Consider the following 18,426-nt stretch of genomic DNA (forward strand, 5'->3'; position numbering starts at 1 on the left):
GCCTACCTCCCTTTTTTGTATAATTATAATGTCAAAAATATTCTGAGCAACCATCAATTTGCAACTGGATTGCCTTAGCTTCATAAATTGGCTACCTGGCCCGGGGAAAATATAGCTGCCCCAAGGCAGGAAATTCCTTTGTCTAGAGACAAAAGGCAAGCTCCAGGAGAGATAAGAGTCCCCACGCTCACCTCACCCCCTCCCACCCCAGCCAGTATCAAGACTCATGGGAAGCTTCCTTCGACTTTTAAAACAAAAGGCAAACCTCAGATAAAACTCCCAGGGCATAAGGATCCATGGACAATTTCCTAATATTATTGACACAGGTTTTGCTTAATGCATAACTATGTGACTTCCTTTTAACTTACCCTTTTCTTAAACAATCTCTAACTACTCTCTGCTAGTCTTGATTAACCTTTTCCTAAAACAAACACTAGCTACTCTCTGCTAACCTTAAGTTAGCCATTAGCTTTTCTTTAGACAATCACTGATGATTCTGCTAACACAATTTATTCCTTCCCTAGGACCCCTAAATCCTTTGCTAACAGCTCATCCTTTCCCAGATCCCTTATCCTTTGAAGTCATAGTTAAACATCCATATACATGAAAGCTATCACAAAGATGTATAGTCTAGTATGCCATAAAGTGTCAGGAAGAAGATGCATTGTTCCCCTCTTCCTTTAGAAGTTTTTATGCTGATTTCTTATTAATTTACCTGATGCGTTCTTGTAACTAACTACTTGCTAAGCATTATAAATAAAGACCTGCTAAAAAGATGAGCAGGAAGACTTGCACCCAACTCTGACTCCCGTGTCTTCCTCACACCCACTCCCTTTCCCCCTTCTTGGAATCTCCACTTGCCAGCTGACTCCGCTCCCACCATCAGACCCTGCCTGTTCTTCCCTCCTTTGATTGGGGCTGGTCCCCGACACTTTTCCCACCATCAGGAGTACAAGATCAGTGAAGGAGAGGCTGTATTTGTTTAGTTCCCTAGCAAGGGTGAGAAGAACACACATATTGTTTAAAAATTTAAAAAAATAGAGAAAAGTAGAACTACATAATGAGGGAAGGATGAAGCATTGGGAAAATGAAGCAAGGTTACTCATTTTAAGGATTCCAGGACTTTCTCTTCCACATTTTATCTAACTCTGACACCTGAGTCTTGTATTTCAAATTATGTTGCTAAAAGATTAATAATATCACTGAATTTTAGTTTTGCATTTGTTCCTTTGGTTTGAATATCCAATTTAAGTAAAATCTAATTTATAACAAAACAAAGTAAGGATAAAGATAAACCAGTAACAAATCTACCAGTTGGAGTGGGAGCACAGTGGACTACGGTGGAAAACTGGATATTTTGGTGATGAGTGCGGTGTGGTAACAACACCTAAAGGAGATCCTATACTGCTAAGTTACAAATGACATTGTAAATCAGTGTTAGTGCCATAAAAAAAAAAAGGAAATCTAGTTTCTAAAACAAAATCAATTTTCAGTTCACCTTGTACCACCATTAAGTGAACTAAGAAGCAGAAGGCAGACATTCAAGTTAAGTTAAATTCTAAATAATTGGCATCCTTAGGACTATGAGAAATTTGGGTTCTTTTAATTTCTCAAGTATTGACAATGCCTGTCTTAATTCATGTAGTTTTGAACAACAAGAAACTATGGCTGTGGCATAAATGTGGATATGCATATTATACTTCATTAAGTGAGGCCAGAGTAACGATGACTGAGCACTTGTTGTTAAGGTCATCTGCTCAACTACCTCATGAAGATGCAGGTTCAACAAGCAGTCGTAGAATGTAGTTGGGTAGCCTGGGTTGTTTTCTGTTACCCAGATTCTGATGTAACCTTTTGGTGAGGACTTGTTCTGGTTCATTCATTCAGTAAACATGTAAGTACTTGCTTTAAGCCATAGGTGACTTGGATTCGAGGATAATTAGAACAGTCCTTTGCCTTGGGGAGCTCCCAGTTAGGTAAACAGATTTGTAAAGTAATGATTAGATGAGAGCAAGAGATTTAGAATCTTATTGTTTTGATTCCAGTTAGTCCAAGTAATACCTAGTAAGTTGGATTAAAAAGTTTAAATTGAATATAATAGGTTTTATTATTTATTACTTTATCACTTTCTAGTAAACATTTTCTAATACATTAATTACTTAATCACTTTCTGACTAATGAAAGATACGAGGTTACATGAAGTAAAGAGCGCAGTAAATACAAAGATAAAAATCCAAGTCAGTGGGGAATGGGATCAAAACCAGTGGAGGGAAGGAAAAGCACTGGACTATGGTGATGGCATATGGGTGACTTGGTGATGGGAAACCCAAGGGGATTGTAACTGAGATGGAAAAATGCACAAAAATATGTAAAAATAAACTATCATAAAATTTTTTTAAAAATCCAAGTGATTAAAAAAAGGGAAAAATCTGACAAAACCAGGGCTTCTTGGCTGTGAGAGCAAAAGAAATGTAATTGTGGAAAAAGAATATGTTATTTCATTAGAAAAGAGCGGCAGTTTCTAGCACAACTTTGTAAGACTTCAATTTTTTTATTCTGTAAACTACAAAACTCCACTTCTGTCATAAAAAATAAATTTTACCTCTTTAAGAGGACATTATTATTTCTGCATTAAATGCCATAAAATTTAGAAATTTCTGGGCATATTATAATTAAAAATACGAGTAAAAAATATATCTTCAAAATCATCAAAATTTGCTTACCAAGCACTTGGAGGTGCACAGCTGCCAGAGAGCATAGCCTGACAAGCTTCCGGAACCTCCCTCCAGGATGGCCCACATCAGCTGCCCTCTCTGAGAGCGCATTACATGACAATATTGAGGAAGAACTTGCTGAAATAAAATGTCCTGCCTTGAGAAAAGATAGGGCAAGAAAGGGGATCACTTTGCCACTGGAATCTTGGGTCTAAATGCTGTTGGGGGGTTGTTCATACTGTGGCAAGTGATATATGCTCGTTGAACATAAATGGTTCTAAGAGCAAGTGACTTTTCTGACACCTCACACTGTGGAAGCGCAGGTTGATTCAGGCGTGTTCAGAAACCTCCCAGGGTGGGGCCTGATGGAGGCAAACTGAAAGCAATTAGGCCACAGAGCTGGGCTCTTCCATGCGGACAGGATTACTGCTTGATGCTGACTGTGTTCTCCCCGAGGCTGAGTCTCAGTTGCAGTCTCAGCTTCGACTGATTTGCCATTATGAGGCGAGTGGAGGACTGGCCATAGGTTAAAGACAGAGGAAGCTATCAGAGAGTGAAAGTATTTAGGAAGAATCTTTGTAGGAGAAAAATAAGGGCAATAAATTTGAGACCATTCTTCTGCACGGGGTCACAGAGGCAGGGGAGTGTGATGGGGGTGATATATGGAATGTCTGGCAAGAACCAAGGGGTGCTTTCCCCTTTGTCTTGCAGAGTCAAATGGCCTCTGTGTCCTGGTGGGCCTATGTGCTGTTATTTCTAACTGGAAGTGGGAGGTTCCTAACCTCTTACAGTAGGCCAGGAAGCATGAACCACAGGCTGGGACACCAAAACCAGTTCTCAGCCATCCAGGGGAGGGAGGACAGGTGACACTTGTCTGGGCACCAACCCATGCAACAAATATTTACTAAATACCTTCTTTGAACTTTGCACTGTGTTGAGTGCTTGGGGAAATGCTATTGAGTGAGACAGACACTGTCTTTGTCCCTATGGAGCTGAGAGAGAGAAACATGAAGCTTGTGCTTAGACACGTATTCATTTAATTACAAGTATACAGTGAAAGGAAATAAATGGATGTACAACGAAGTCATATTATGTGGACCTAGTGTAGAATGCAGAATTTATGGGCCAATAGCTAAAGGATCATAGAAATTGTCAGACAGTGATGGTAGGGAACAGCATTCCCTGCAGGTAAATAGCATGAATTTTCGTCCTGTAAATGTTAAAAATTCCAAGGCTCCCTCCCCCTTAAAATCTAGAACTAAACCAGTTAACAATTAAATGTCATGTTAATTTGAAAATATAGACTCTCCACTTTCTTTTTTCACTCTTTTGATGGAGAAATTAGCAAACCATGAAATGGTTGAAAGGATCGACAGCTTGAAATAAATCACACAGAAAATTCAGAGCAACTTCATCAGTGTCTAATTTTACTGGTGAGTCTCCTCTGGTTTTAATATTACACAAAAATTGCCTCTTAAGCAGTTAATTGGGACATTTTGATTTTCTTAGGGCATTGGAGTTTAAAATTCTAATAACCTCATCATCTATTGCCAGTTAAGTGTCCTAGGGTGCTGTTTAGCAATTATAGTTGAAATGTCACAGGATGGTCCAAGTGAGGGAAAGATATTTATCTTGCTTCTGCTGTGCTTTCAAACTCCTCATTGAGACAACAGCAGGAATAATATTTTAGATGCTTTGGAAGCATCACGGGACAACTGAGGAGAATTCACAAAATGCTGTGACTCTCCATGGGGTTAAGACCTCCAGCAGGGGAGAGTGAAGACTTTTGTTCCTCTAAAGTAGGGCATGAACACCTAACTCATTGAAGGGACATGCATGTGTTATATCTAAAAGGTTATATACCTGATATTTGGTCCACACAGCTTGTCAGCCTCAAAGAGTTATGGGAATTAGTCCACCAGTTATTATGCAAATGGTCTTTTCGAGCTGTGTTTTCCATTGTGCTTCAGACATTTATGTGTTTCACAACCCTGCCTACTGTATATAAATGTATTGTTATGCTAATTGCTACCATGCTGTTGCCCAATCTCTTGGCATGATGAGCATGAAACTTTTAATTGCATGTCATGGTTTAAAACTTTTCATTTCTTTCCAGACTTATGTATCCTAGTTATCGTACATTGATGAAATACCAATTGCTAATTACTGTCTTCATAGGGAGGGTGGAAGGTAGAAAATTCAATGAAAATATGATTAGAAAGAGACAAATGCTGGCCATCCATTATCCATTTGCTACACAGACTGGGAAAGCATATCATATTTCTTGGGCACTGCAGAATTTTCCTATCTTTCATCTTTAAGTCATCAATCAGTGTATTTATGTTGAGAACTGCATTGGGCCCCGCACTTGCTGATCAGTAGTAACCCAACCAGGCTAGCTGATGAAAGTCTACACCCCTCCAGCCCACCTGCCCTCATTGATGGCAGTGTCCTTTCACTTTTCTAAAAGTAAATCTGGTCCTGTCATTCCTTTGCTTAGGACTTCTTAGTGGCTTCTCATTGCTTCCAAGCCTGGTCCTCAGTTCTGACTTGTCCTATCTCCCTTTTCAGCTCCTCTCCTAACTTGTATCTGTGGTTCCTTGAATAAGCCATGACACTGTGTGACCCTGTACCTTTCTCATTCCCTCCCCCTCTGCTTATTGCATCCCTCTCCTTGCCCTGCTGCTCACCACTTGCTGAACATTGGATTCTCTTTCAAGATGGCCACTTTTCTCTCATGTAGCTACATGAGGCATGCACCTTGAAGCCCTCCACACCATCAAGAGGTTATGCTCTATAGTTTGTTGCCTTATATGATGTTCCACACAGCTCTACGTGAGTTAAACTCACCCTCTTCCTAAATACCAGGACAACACCATGGAGTACCTCTTTTCCATTTTCAAACTTGAGGGAGCTGTGACTTTCCCAGTGACACATTTCTATGTATAGCCAACTGAAAATTTGAGATGAGGTCTGTTTTTGTTTAAAAAACTCTTTTTGTAATACCGTAGATTCCTTTACCCAGTGGAAGGCTGGATGATTACCCATGACATTGATTTGTCATTTAAGACCACTGATAATGACTTAAATTCCATAAACTAAAGTACTGTAAGTCAAGAAAAATTCTTTCTTTTAAAGGAAGCCATATTTATTTTGTAAAGTTCTTGGGGGCAGATGAGCGGATGCACCTGGAAAATCTGAAAGAGATTAGAACTCATCTTGTGTCAGATAAAGAAAAACAATGTAATACGTCATCTCATTTCTTTATGACTTCACCAAAGTCCTCTGGATCCTGTACTGAATATCAGTACATGACCACCAAACACCTAGAAATAGTTCTGATCTAGAATTAGTTGACAACCTATACTTGGATTGAGAATGGGTAAATTTAGAGTGCTTGAGTAGTCACTTTGTGAAACTTGAAGTAATTTGACAACACCATGCTGTGCTTCTAAGCTAGAACCATGGGATAATATTAAGAGTAAACAGAGATTGTAGTTCATTGAGGAGTAACAGCAATAGCCAGCATATATGGGTTACCCATCATCTCACTTTATTTCCACTTATAAACCTGTGATATACAGATATACTCTTGAACAACTTTGTAGATTAGGAAACTGTGGATTAGAGCAGCCAGTAATTTGCCAAGGTGACAAAAATGAGTTTCAGGGTTGGATTCAAGCCTGGGCATCTGACATAAGGCTGGTACTTGCACTCAGCTCTCTTTCCGAGTACTGCAATGAGGTGGTTCTGACAACTATGGTTTCTTCACACAGCTGCTGTAATCCACATCAGTCCACAGAAGACAAGCTGACCACAGCTGTTAGTGTGCAGTGCTTTTGTGACCACAGCCTGGGAAAAATTAAGTTATAGGGCCCTTTGTTTTTCATTGACTGAACCTTTTTAGATTTAAAAAAGCACCTTAGATATATTTCTGTCTCTACATGATTTTTGGCACAATGAGTGAAACAGCTTTATTAATAATCTTTAGTCAGTTGCTAGTTTCTATCACATGGAATTTGCATGGCACAAGAAACAAGGAATGAGCATTAAAATAGACCCATATTCTGATAGCAGTGGTGCCACTAACAGATGTGAAACCTTGATTCAACTACTTGATCTCTCTGACCTCAGATTCCTCGTTGGTGAAAGAATAATAATTCTAGTATTTTCTGTTAATGGTTTAATATCCTACCACAATGCTTGTAACCTCTAGGTCCTAAATAAAATAATGAAGTTAATACTGCTAATAAGTATCTTTTGTTTTGGATGCTTAATGAGTGACTGGCACTATGCTAAGCACTCATCACACAACCTGAAAGAGAAGTTACTATTAATAGCACCCATTTTACACAGAAGGAAACAAAAGCTCAGAGAGTTTAACCTGCCTGAAGAATCATACAATAGAGCTGGTGTCCAAGCCTTTAGCAGGTTATGCTAATATTTACTAAACAGCTTCCCCATTATGACTTGTACCTACTTCTAGCTCCAACTTGAAAATAATTGATATTTAAAACCACAGCTTCTGTATTACAGTGTTTACCACCTCAATTGTGAGCTATCATTTCAACAGCCAACCCAGTAATTAGCTTACATTTGAAAAAATATTGTAGACAAATAATATGAAAGATGATCATAACATACTAAATTTTCTAAAAGATCACAAAGTTATAGTGAAGGAAACCTCACCAGTCAGTGAAAAAAAAAAAAAAAAGTTCAGAGAAAAGAGGGGAAAAATCAAGTGTCCAATTTACATAAAGAAAAATTGCTGAACTTCATTAATAACTAGAAGAATGCAGCTCAAATCACAGGCAGGTGTACTATGCACATCAAAATAATAACATTTTAAAATCTTACCCTCCTTGGTGGCACACTGGATTAAAGCACAGCACTATAAAGCTATCCACAGCCATGAGCTCGATTCCTGGTCAGGGAGGTGACTTGTCTTGCCCACTGACCCTTTCAGCATTATATTTCAAGTCTGTCTGCTCCCCATTATGTCTCTAGTGAATCCTCTCATCCCCTGCACCTCTGTCCTGTACCCTAGTTCTTGTGTGCATAAATAAATCTTAAAAAAAATTTTAATCAAATCTCACCTTCCCAGTGAAGATGAGGAACTCATACAGTCTGCATGGGAAAAGGAGAAATAGGGCAGCCACTTTGGAAAAGAGTGTGGCATTATCTAGCAAAGTTCAGAATGCCTTCAGTAACTATGCTTGTAGTTACATGAAAATGCATATGCATGTGTATTAGGAGCCATATGTAGCATGTTCCAAACAGCATTGGTTATAATTGCTAAAAACTGGAAGTGGAAGCAACTCAGACCCCATCAATGGTAGAATCAATGAATACATACTAAGTGTCCATATTATGGACCAGTATTTGCACTGAGGTTGAACTCTGCCTACACGCTGCAGTAGGATAAAAATGCAATGTGTAGTACAAATTGCAAGACAAAGAATACACACAGTATGGCTTCACTGATATAGTTTGTAGATTTAAGGGTATTGTTTAATGGTGCAGTGGAGTGGCAGAACTATGAAGAAAAGTAAAAGAGATGACCAAAATGTCATGACAGTGGTTTCCTCAGGTGAGAAAGAAGAGACTTGAGACATGGCAAGCTGGGGCTTGCCAGCATAGTTCTGAAGCACTAACTCTTTCCTGGATAGCACTGTTGTCTCACAAGTATTTGTTAAATGGTACAAATAAGTTTCAGTACTATAGCACAATATAAACTGTTTAAGCAGCAATGTATAAATTGTGCTGTTCTTTTACAATAGGTTAAAAAGCAGCACTATGAAGCTATCCACAGCTACTGCAGCATGAGTTCCATCCCCAGTGGGAGCTGACCCACGTGGCATGGCAGACCTCTCCTGTCTCTCCTGCTGCTCCCCTCAGCAGTGTATTTCACTCCATCTGCCTGTTCTGCTCCTCACTCTGTCTCTGGTGAATCTCTTACCCTGCACCTCTGGCTTGTACCCCAGTTCTGTGTACATATATAAATAAATATTTAAAATTGGACTGTATTAAGAAAAATATATCAACACATGCAGTCAGATATAAAATAATGCATTTCAATGAAATGATAGTGTTCTTTCTGGAGGAAAATGTGATCTCATTTTTCTGCAATGAATATCATTTTATAAAAAAGAACTATTTATATATTTATTTATATTTGATCTGTCATCTCAGTCAGATAGCTTATTTTAAACTATAAGCAATAACAACCAAAACCAGTTCTACTTTTTGTTAATTCTATAGTTTTTCATTAGTCACATTCCATTTATTGGCAACCTCAAGCTCAGATTATTACTAAATAGGCATTTATATGACATCATTATCATTTGATTGAACAGCAGGAAAATTCAGACGTGTTGGAGGGATAGTGAGTAATATTATTTGAGTTGACCTAGTGTGGCTGGAGAGTAGAGAGAGGGAGGCAGGGGAGGCTGGACCCAAGAAGCAAACCCTGTTGTCTCATACCCACCCTGCACCCTGCTGTCCATGAAGGCTCTGTCCTTGTGCACATGAGCCTCACCACTGCTGTGCCTTTCTTTTCCTTCTTGATAATTCTTCTACTTATTTCATGTATTGGCTCAAATGTAATATTCTTTGGTGAAAAAGTCAGATCCTCTTGCAAAATCCCATAGAGAAATCTTCATCCAGACCTCTGGGCTGTCATTTGTTACATTTTTTTTTTTTATCATTACTTGTTTTCATGTTTCACTAATTGTTAAATTTCTAGAGATAAGATTATTATTTTCACTTGGACTCTCCAATAACTAATACGATATTAAGTACAGTGGAGCAATTCTGTAAGTGTATGAGGAAGAAAAAGAGGGAGGGAAGGAGAGAGGGAAGAAGGGAGATTGATTTAGGCTCTTTTGAGGAATGATAGTTGAGAAAATAAGAAATAATTTTTGCCGCCTTCAGAGTAAAACTACAAAACTCTAACATGGAAGTAGTTATTTAATACTAAATAGATTGTGTTAGAGATTTTTACTTATATAAGGAAAATGTTAGCTCTGAGAAGCACAGTCTTCTCGTGCTCTTATATTAATGTGAAAGTAAGTTATTTGGTACAATGAGATTAATAATCCAGACCATTTCTTTCTTTTTGACTTACCTAGCTAAAAACTGCCACAATGAATAAAACCCAAATAGCTATTGGTGTACTTTTAAATACATGATGTATTTTTCCCACCATGACTTGCTTATTAGCATTTTCTCAGTGCCTAATAGATCATGCAATGTCTTGATTCCCCAGGAGAGCTGCATTACTTTCTTCCAACAAATCCATGATGTCCTGAGCTTTACTCAGTTTGTTTCTAATAGTGTGTGAAGTGGTTTTTCATTATTCACTTAGGATGTACCTGTTTATTATGTGAAGAGGGTGAGGTGCTAAAGAAGAAAGGAGAAGGAGGAAGTAAGAAGTGTTTCAAGATGTCTGTAGTTCACCTAACCTCAAGATTGATTACATTTTCCATAGAGGAAGAACATGATTAGTTAATAATAATAACTGATTCATCTTATACAAATATTTACTGAGTGGATGCTTTTCATGGAAGGCACTGTCTAATGGGGAATGTGGACAGGTAAAAGGCATTCCACTTATAGTGCAACAAAGTGTAGCCACAAAGCACAGTTGCAGCATCCAGAAACCTGAAAAATGAGTTGGAGTACAACTAACTGGAGATAAGAGGAGCTAGGAGTCTGCTTTGGAGTGCTACAGGAGAAGTGACACTGGACAGAATTATGCAATTGCAGTAACTATGAAAACAAAAGTGAACTAAATTTAAGAGAGATACCTGATGTGTATTCACAGGATTTGGCATTTTACTGCATATGGGGAAAAGACAAGAATGAGATGAACATTTAGCGATAAGAAAAAAGAAGCATTTAACGATAAGAAAAAAGATTGAGAAGTGTTGCTAGGCAACAATGAGTTAAATTGGTGGGTATTTGAGTGTCATGTCCATAGGCTAAATTTCCCTTATGTACATGGTACTCAATATACCAGAAAATGTACTCTGTGTGGATAGTAGTTCCATAACAAGCAAGCAGAGAAAATCAGAGGGGAGGAAATTATCAAAACAACATTATAAGAAGATTTCTCAAAACTGCACCACAAGGGTTTACAGTCTAAAAGAGCCTACCAATTACCTAGCATAATGAATGAAAAATGACCCATACCAAGGCACATCAGCACAAAATTTCACAACACTGGGGAAAAGAAGAGGTACCTAAAACTTCCCAAGAAATCAAGCAGATCACATACTACAAAAGGTTGAAATTTAGAATGGCATCAAATTCCTCAGTAGAAACCCTGGAATCTAAAAGAGAAATGCCTTTAAAGTTCGAAGGGAAAATGAATTTTACATTAGCATTCTGGATGAAGTCAAATAATGAAGAAATTTTTAGCCATGAAAGATGTCATATAAGTTATTACCCATATATTTTTCTCTGGAAATTAAAAAAAAAAAAGCACTCTACTAAAATTTTAAGTAGACCAAAAAATAAAAAGATAGAGAGAGAAAAAGAAGACCTGGGGTATCCAGAGACAAAGGAACCCAACTTTGCAAAGTGGCTTAAGAGTTTCCCAAAATGATGATGAATGGAGATTTGAGAAAATCAATCTTGCTACAGTCCTAGAAATTTCCATATGAGAGGAAAATAGAGATTTGCATTTTTAGGGTAATAAATTAAATCAGTACATAACTGTGAAAGGAAAGCTGAATCCAGATGGAGCATGTAACTCTTGGGGAAAATAAGCAAAAGAAACATATAGCAATCTAAGCAAACAAAAACTAAAGCATCTATTAAACCCAGGGTAAACAAAAAGTCATACTAGTAAGGAAATTGCTCAGTTGTGAATAATACTCATGTAGTTGAAACAAAATTAACAATGAATTCTGACTTGATCAAAAATTATGGCAATTAATCAGGTTGATAATGTGCAAGAGAGTCTATGGAGAGCAAAATTATCATTTTATAGTAGGAAACTATTAAAGTTATGCCTAAAATATAAATAATAAAAAATAAATATATAAACATGTAACAAAGATATAAGGAGATAAATACTAAGGAAAATGTAAGCTAAAAAAATAAAGATGGTGATTATGGAATAGGGATTATGGAGAGTAAGACAAGATAGGGATTTTTTGTTTCCTTGGAGTCTTGCAGAATGATGTTTTAGAAACAGGATTTTAAAACTTTGGTTTAAAATATGAAAAAGATGAAGAGAAAAAAACAAAATTGCTGGATTGTATCGACTGTATTGTGCTCAACTGTGTGGGGTTGGACTGCAATTACAGCTGGCCACTGTAAATTTGGTAGTCTCCTCTATGTGTACTCGACTTTCCTGGAGGAAGATGACAACCAAATTAAGCTAAGTTGGATACAACAGATATTTGTGACTTTAATGGTTTCTACTGATGTGTAATTCTAGAACAGGATTGTGGACTGGATAGCAAAAGTGGAGCATATTGAGATCATCTTTAGGCTGGACAAGTAAGGGGCTAAAAGGATAAGGAAAGGTAATAGGATCCTGTTGACTTGGAGGAAAGGATTCATAGTTTAATAAGAGAAATGAATTGATGGAGTAGCAAAAACATAGACAAAAGAAGGATAAAGGGTTGTGCTCATGAAGTGAGGTATGTGAGGTTCAGAGATGAAAGTGATGGCCAGGGTAATGCCCATGTACCCCAACTGAAGGAGCTGAGCAAGAGTAGCTAATGTCAAAGAAAACCTGGGCTGTCAAATGAATTATATATGAGATTATTGTCCTTCACCAGGATAATGGCATAACATGGGCTAAAGAGGAAGATCATGCCTAGGAACAAGAGGCAGAAAATATGTTGCTAGGTGACTGCAGGGAGCAGTGTTAGGGTGAGTAGACCAGCAGAACCTCAAGGAAAAGGGGTTTTACACAAGCATAGAGGGTTCAAGTTGTCATTAAGTATTAGTTTGAAGGAGTCCTTCTGACTCAATGATAAGATGGTGAAAAGAATGAGAACAGGGTCCTCCCTGGTGGCGCAGCGGGTTAAAATACTACACTAAGAAGCCTAAGCCACTTCCGCATGAGTTCGATTCCCGCCTACCCCGGAGGTGACCACATGGCGCAGCAGACCTCTCCTGACCCGCTGGCTGCTCGCCCACTGCTCCCCTCAGCAGTGTACTTCGTCGATCTGCCTGTTCTGCTCCCCACTCTGTTCCTGGTGAATCCTCTCACTCTCCGCATCTCTGGCCTGTACCCCAGTTCTGTATAAATAAATAAATCTTAAAAAAAAAAAAAAGAATGAGAACAAGTGACAACCTTTAGAGAGGATGGCTCCAAGAGAGGCTGAAAACACTCATGGAAGAGGGAGTGTATTTACCGAAGGAGTGAGGAGTCCGAGAGAGGAAGGTTGGATTCAAGGAAGGGAAGGAAGTTGGGATTCATTCACTCCAGCTTTAGAAAACAAAAGGCTCAAACCATTCCCTTGTCTTGTGGTGACACAGACCTTCAGCATCTGTATTTTCTACCGTCTCCCCATTTTACTTTGAGCATCCTTGTCCGTACCCCATCCTACTCTTCATTAAATCTTTTTATGGAACCCACTCAGCTAGAGTCATTGTGCTTCTGAATGCAGGTGGGCAGGCAGGCAAAGACCTATGACTGCTGACTCCAGGAGGCCCTTGGGCGCAGGAAAATGTGGGCTAAAATAAGGGGAGGAAGTCACAGAGAGCCCGTGGGGCAGCCACACATCAGCTACTGGGATATGTTATAATCACCCTAACTTCAGTTTCTTCATTTGCAAAGTAACAATGCAGTGTTAATACAGTGTGTGTAGTAAAGAGAGATAATATACACAGAAACCGCCCTGAGATAGTGCTTGGCATTTATAAATGTTTATTATAAATGCACTTCATGAAAATATAACCCTCATCATAGTGCATACAACAGTCTTTCACTGGAATAGCACCTGATGAATGCCGATACGTCATAATAACTAAATAAAAATATATTGGAGGTTATAAAGCCTTTTGCATATATATAATATTTATCAAAAATAGCCTATTTCTTCATTCTTCTAACCTTTTACTATCTTCAAAATTAGATTATTCCTTAGTTTTACCCAGGGACTAATCAGGATTGTATTGGAAGTTGTTTTTGAGGCTTCTGTTTGAAGACAAAAACCTTAATTCTTTATAGTTCCACCTGCAGAGCCTAACCTCATCAAGCAATAAATGGGCTTTGAAATAAAATGAACCTTAAATAGGTTAAAATGCATCCTCTTCTCAAGTATAGTGTTAGATTGTTCGCAACAGTCCTTTCTCCACTAACAGCAGATATTCCTTTTGATCTTTCTTAAATGACTACTGGCAGCAAAAAATTTCCCTTCTTTCTGTGCCTGCAGAGCCTCTGAGATCGGTGCTAGTCTGCTTGTCTTTCATTTATAACTTGTCCAAATTCCTCTTTTATTTGATACACTCTCATCTAGATAGAATTTCCTTTATTTAATTTTTGTAAATCTTCCCTTCAAACGTTCCTCATTCTGCTACTAAATGATATCAGACTCCCTATTTCTTTATTACATCCTTCTTTTTTTTTCTACGCACCTCCTTCCAATCCCATCAGTACAACAATGATCACTTGCATTCTTGTGATCATTTGCGTTTCATTTTTGTTCTTGTTTATCTCCCTCTCCCCTCCCTATGTTTTCTTTCTCTCGGAGCAGGTCTGTGGACTGGGGTAGTGTCAACCCCAATGCCTCATTTTCACAGAAGTGTGAGTAAGACCTTTAGGTAAGTAGGGGATAAAGGCTTTGCTGCATATTCTAACTTTTCTTTTGTCTCTTATCTTTTCTTATTTATACTGAGATTTACTTGCAAGAATTTGTGATCTATTGTGTGCCTGTAAAAATCCCCTTTGATTGGTTTTGATGTGCTTATTTCTTTATAGGAAAAAATAATGTATAGCATTCTTCTAACCATTATCTTAAATCTAATTCTTTTCCTACTTTTGATGCGCTTAGTGGCCATTCTGTAATAGCCATTGCCAGTTGTCACTGTATTTTCTTTTTTAAGGTGACAGCCTTACCCTCAGAGGGAGGCTGTCATTGTTAACTCAGCAGCTTTTGTCACATTCTCCCAGATCCTAGGCAAGTGGTCTTTACCATAAGCCAACACAAGGAACACTTTCCAAATGTCCATGTGAGAAAATGTGCTTCTCTTTCCTGAACAGTGCTGTCTGGATTGCCAGGCAGCGTCTTGGGATGCCTTTGCTGCTCTGTTTTTGGTGAATCACTTTAGGTTCATTTGGATGTGTTGTGGTTTTCTGGAATTGGTAAATGTGAGCAGTGACAAAGTTTTCCATTAAGTTCTATGGACTTCTCTGAGACAGCCACTGGGCTAACATGTCTTCTTCCTCCCACCACCTTCTTCTTTCTACCCCAGAAGTTCCAGTGGTAGGAATCTGGATTTGTATATGTGTGTTCTTTTGTATTCCTCTGAGTCCTGGTATATATTAAGTACACAGAGTTATTTTTCCCTAATGCACAACTCCATGAGATAAGAATGTGTGCGTGTTATTATTAAAGAACACTTTTCTCTGTTATAACTCGTGTCTTGTTTGGTTGCTAGTTACAGAAATATAATTAAACTGCCCTTACCCTAAAAGAAAAGAAAAGCAAAAGGTCAGAGGGAGGTGAGCTCAATAACTGGAAAGTTTTGGAAATAGCTAATGTGAGTCTGACAGTTTCCAGGACTTTCAACAGTGTTATCATGAATATGTTTCCATAGTCTCGTCCTTTGTCCTTTGCTTCTTCTTTACAAAGACTTTTCCCATATGAAGACAAAGATGATCAATGGCATCCAGGCTTATGAACTTACCAAAGTAAATCATTTTCTATTAATTCCAGGAACATACTCAAGATAGGAGTCTCATGGTCCCAACGTAGGTTTTGTCTTCATTCTCATCACAGGATTCCCTGTCATTCTAGAATGATGCAGCTTTCTGAATGGATAAGCCTGGATTGCACCCCCCTCCAGATACAGATGTATCAACTCCACCCAGCTGCATGGACCAAGAGGAGGGGCGAATTGGCTCCCTAAAAATCAGCAGGAGTGCTATCAAAACATGGCGAAACAGGACTGGTGCATTGAAAACATGTCATCTTCACTGTGAAGGGGTGGAGGGGGGTAGAGAAGAATGAAGATAGAACAACAGGGAAAGTCAAATGGAGACCTAAGGATTGTTATTTAAACTGAAAAGGTACTTCCTGGATGGGAAAAAAATATCTCTACACTGTACTATCGACAAGGGGCTAATATACAACTCAACAAAAAACTAAGAACACAATAAAAAATGGGCAGAAGTGCTAAATAGGCACTGAGCCACAGATGGCAAACATATGATGCCAACAGGCAGTTGAAAAAAGTGTTCATCTTAGGAAACAGCAAATCAAGACCACAATGAGGTATCATCTCCCACTTGTGAGAATGGCTCATATTCAAAAGACCAGATTCAAGTATGGAGAACAAAAGACTGTTAATGAGTAACTAGAGTAGTTCAGCCTTGATGGAAAACAATATGGAGATTTCTTAAAGTAATAGTAATAGATCTACCATATGATCCGGCAGTTCCACTCTTAGATATATATCCAGAGAACATAAAAACTCTTTCAGAGGTATAAATATACTCCTATGTTCAGTACAGCACTATCTAAAATTGACAAGTTATGGAAACAACTCAAGTATATAATGACAGATGAGTGGGTAAAGAAGACATGGTATACATGCACAATGAAATACTACTAAGCTATAAAAAGATTTTATAAAATTATAAAAATTTTAATTATAAAATTATAAAAATATTTTATGACAACCAGGATGGAACTAAAGGGCATTATACTAAATGAGGTAAGTCAGAACGAGAAAAATACTGGGTGATTTCATTTATATGAAATATAAAGAAACAGAACAAAGGAACTAATGAAATCAAACCAAAACACACTTTAGAATTATGACTAAAGAAGTGAAGGAACTAGATGGGGAGGGACCCAGTGGATGCTGGGAGAGGATTATTGAAGCTTTGCTGGTAGGTATAGTCTGGTAACATACATTTGAAGAAGTTTGAACCTGTACCCCTAAAACATATATAGTGTTGTAAACCAGAGTCATTTCAATAAAACCTTTTTTTAATGTAAAACATGAAGTGTTTTTTTAAATGTTTATTTATTTATTTATGTACCCAGAACAGGCCAGAGGTGCAGGGCAGTGAGAGGATTCACCAGAGACAGAGTGGGGAGCAGAACAGGCCAACTGATGAAGGGGAGCAGAGGGTGGGTCAGGAGAGGTCTGCTGTGCCATGTGGGTCACCTCTGGGGCAGGTGGGTATTGAACTCATTGGGAAGTAGCTTTAGCTTCTTAGTGCTGTGCTTTAACCTGCTGCGCCACCAGGGAGGGCCTAAAACATGAAGTATTTTTAATTAAGAAAAACCTGTGCTGATGCGGAAGTAGGTCTTGATATGTCCTGGTCTGTATTTTTTCTGTAATCATAGATCCATTGTTCTTTGACTTTCTAACCAAGGTGATATGAAGATAAGTGTCTGTGCCCCTCACACAAAGGAGAAGTAGCAGTGTCCCTACATGGCCCTGGACATAATTTGAAGAGCGTCTGCATACTCTTCTTAGCTAGCACCCGCCATTGGTTTATCCCACTCTGCTGGGACCAATTTCTACAGCAGCCTCCACAAGGACTCAGCTGCAGTCCAGGGAGCTAAAAGGCCCTCCCGGTCACTGCTGCAGTGCAGGTTTACGGAAAGTACGCACAGGCCCACCATGTCCCCAGGGGCTCAGCTCTCCATGATGCTGAAGTCATTAGCAGTTATGTTCAGTCACAGCTTCCTTCCCTGTCTTCTGAAAAATTGTTTGAGCAGAAAGAGGCAACAGATGGAGCTGGTGGCCAAGGCCAGTACCATTTTAATTCTCAGATGGTTTGTCAGTCATTGGGGTGCAGTGACCTCCAGAAACAGGGATGTTTTGCATTAAATCAGAGACATAAGTGCGCTTATTCCCTTGCCACTATAAGCTGTGACCATTCACACTTGCTACAAACAAGTATATCATTCCGGAGGAACAGAGCGTGGTGACCATAGCAACAAATCATCTAAATATTATTTTTTGGTTCCGTTTGCCTTTTGTTAAACCTCCTTTTCCACAAACAACTGTGGTAGTGTCTCTGTTGTAACTAGCCTTTCATTTTCTCTTTTTAAACTATATACAGGAACAAAGAAAGAAGTACAAAAAGATCAAGATGTAAATAAACCTGCTGTTTCATCACCTAAGAGAATAGTGGCTTCAACCACCAAGATTCAGTCTCCAGGTACCTAAGAAATGTGATGGGTGTTATTTGGGGAGAAGACTTTGCTTGGATTTTATTTTGTCGCATGGCATTAATGGAGCAGTGCCAGTCCAGGTGGTATGCTTTATTGTTCCAGAACCTGACATACATGTAGTGAGATTTTCTGAATCGAGAGTAAATGAATCAGCTCTTGCCATCCTTTTTATCTTTAAAAACAACATGTTACATGCTGTGTTTAAGTGGTAGAATCTTCTTCGTTTTGGAGCATCTGCTATCCCAACAGCATAGAGAAATAATTTGTAATTTAAAAATAGACTTTGAAGATCTAACCTCAAGAGAGACTATTTTTGAAAGGAAAAAAAAAAA

The 18,426-nt window shown here is 38.5% G+C and overlaps 1 protein-coding gene across 2 annotated transcripts in view; it reads left to right on the forward strand.

Annotated features, from left to right (window-relative positions):
• The window catches only part of MTUS2 (microtubule associated tumor suppressor candidate 2), a 417,304-nt gene that overhangs the window by 286,396 nt on the left and 112,482 nt on the right, over positions 1-18,426 (forward strand). For both annotated transcript variants that reach the window (XM_004680175.2, XM_012723287.1), the window contains exon 6: positions 17,983-18,081. In XM_004680175.2, coding sequence (XP_004680232.1) covers positions 17,983-18,081 — 99 coding nt within the window. The remainder of the gene's footprint in view (positions 1-17,982; positions 18,082-18,426) is intronic.

Source organism: Condylura cristata, unplaced genomic scaffold (genome assembly GCF_000260355.1).
Source record: "Condylura cristata isolate star-nosed mole 26May11 unplaced genomic scaffold, ConCri1.0 scaffold00010, whole genome shotgun sequence".
NCBI lineage: Eukaryota > Metazoa > Chordata > Mammalia > Eulipotyphla > Talpidae > Condylura > Condylura cristata.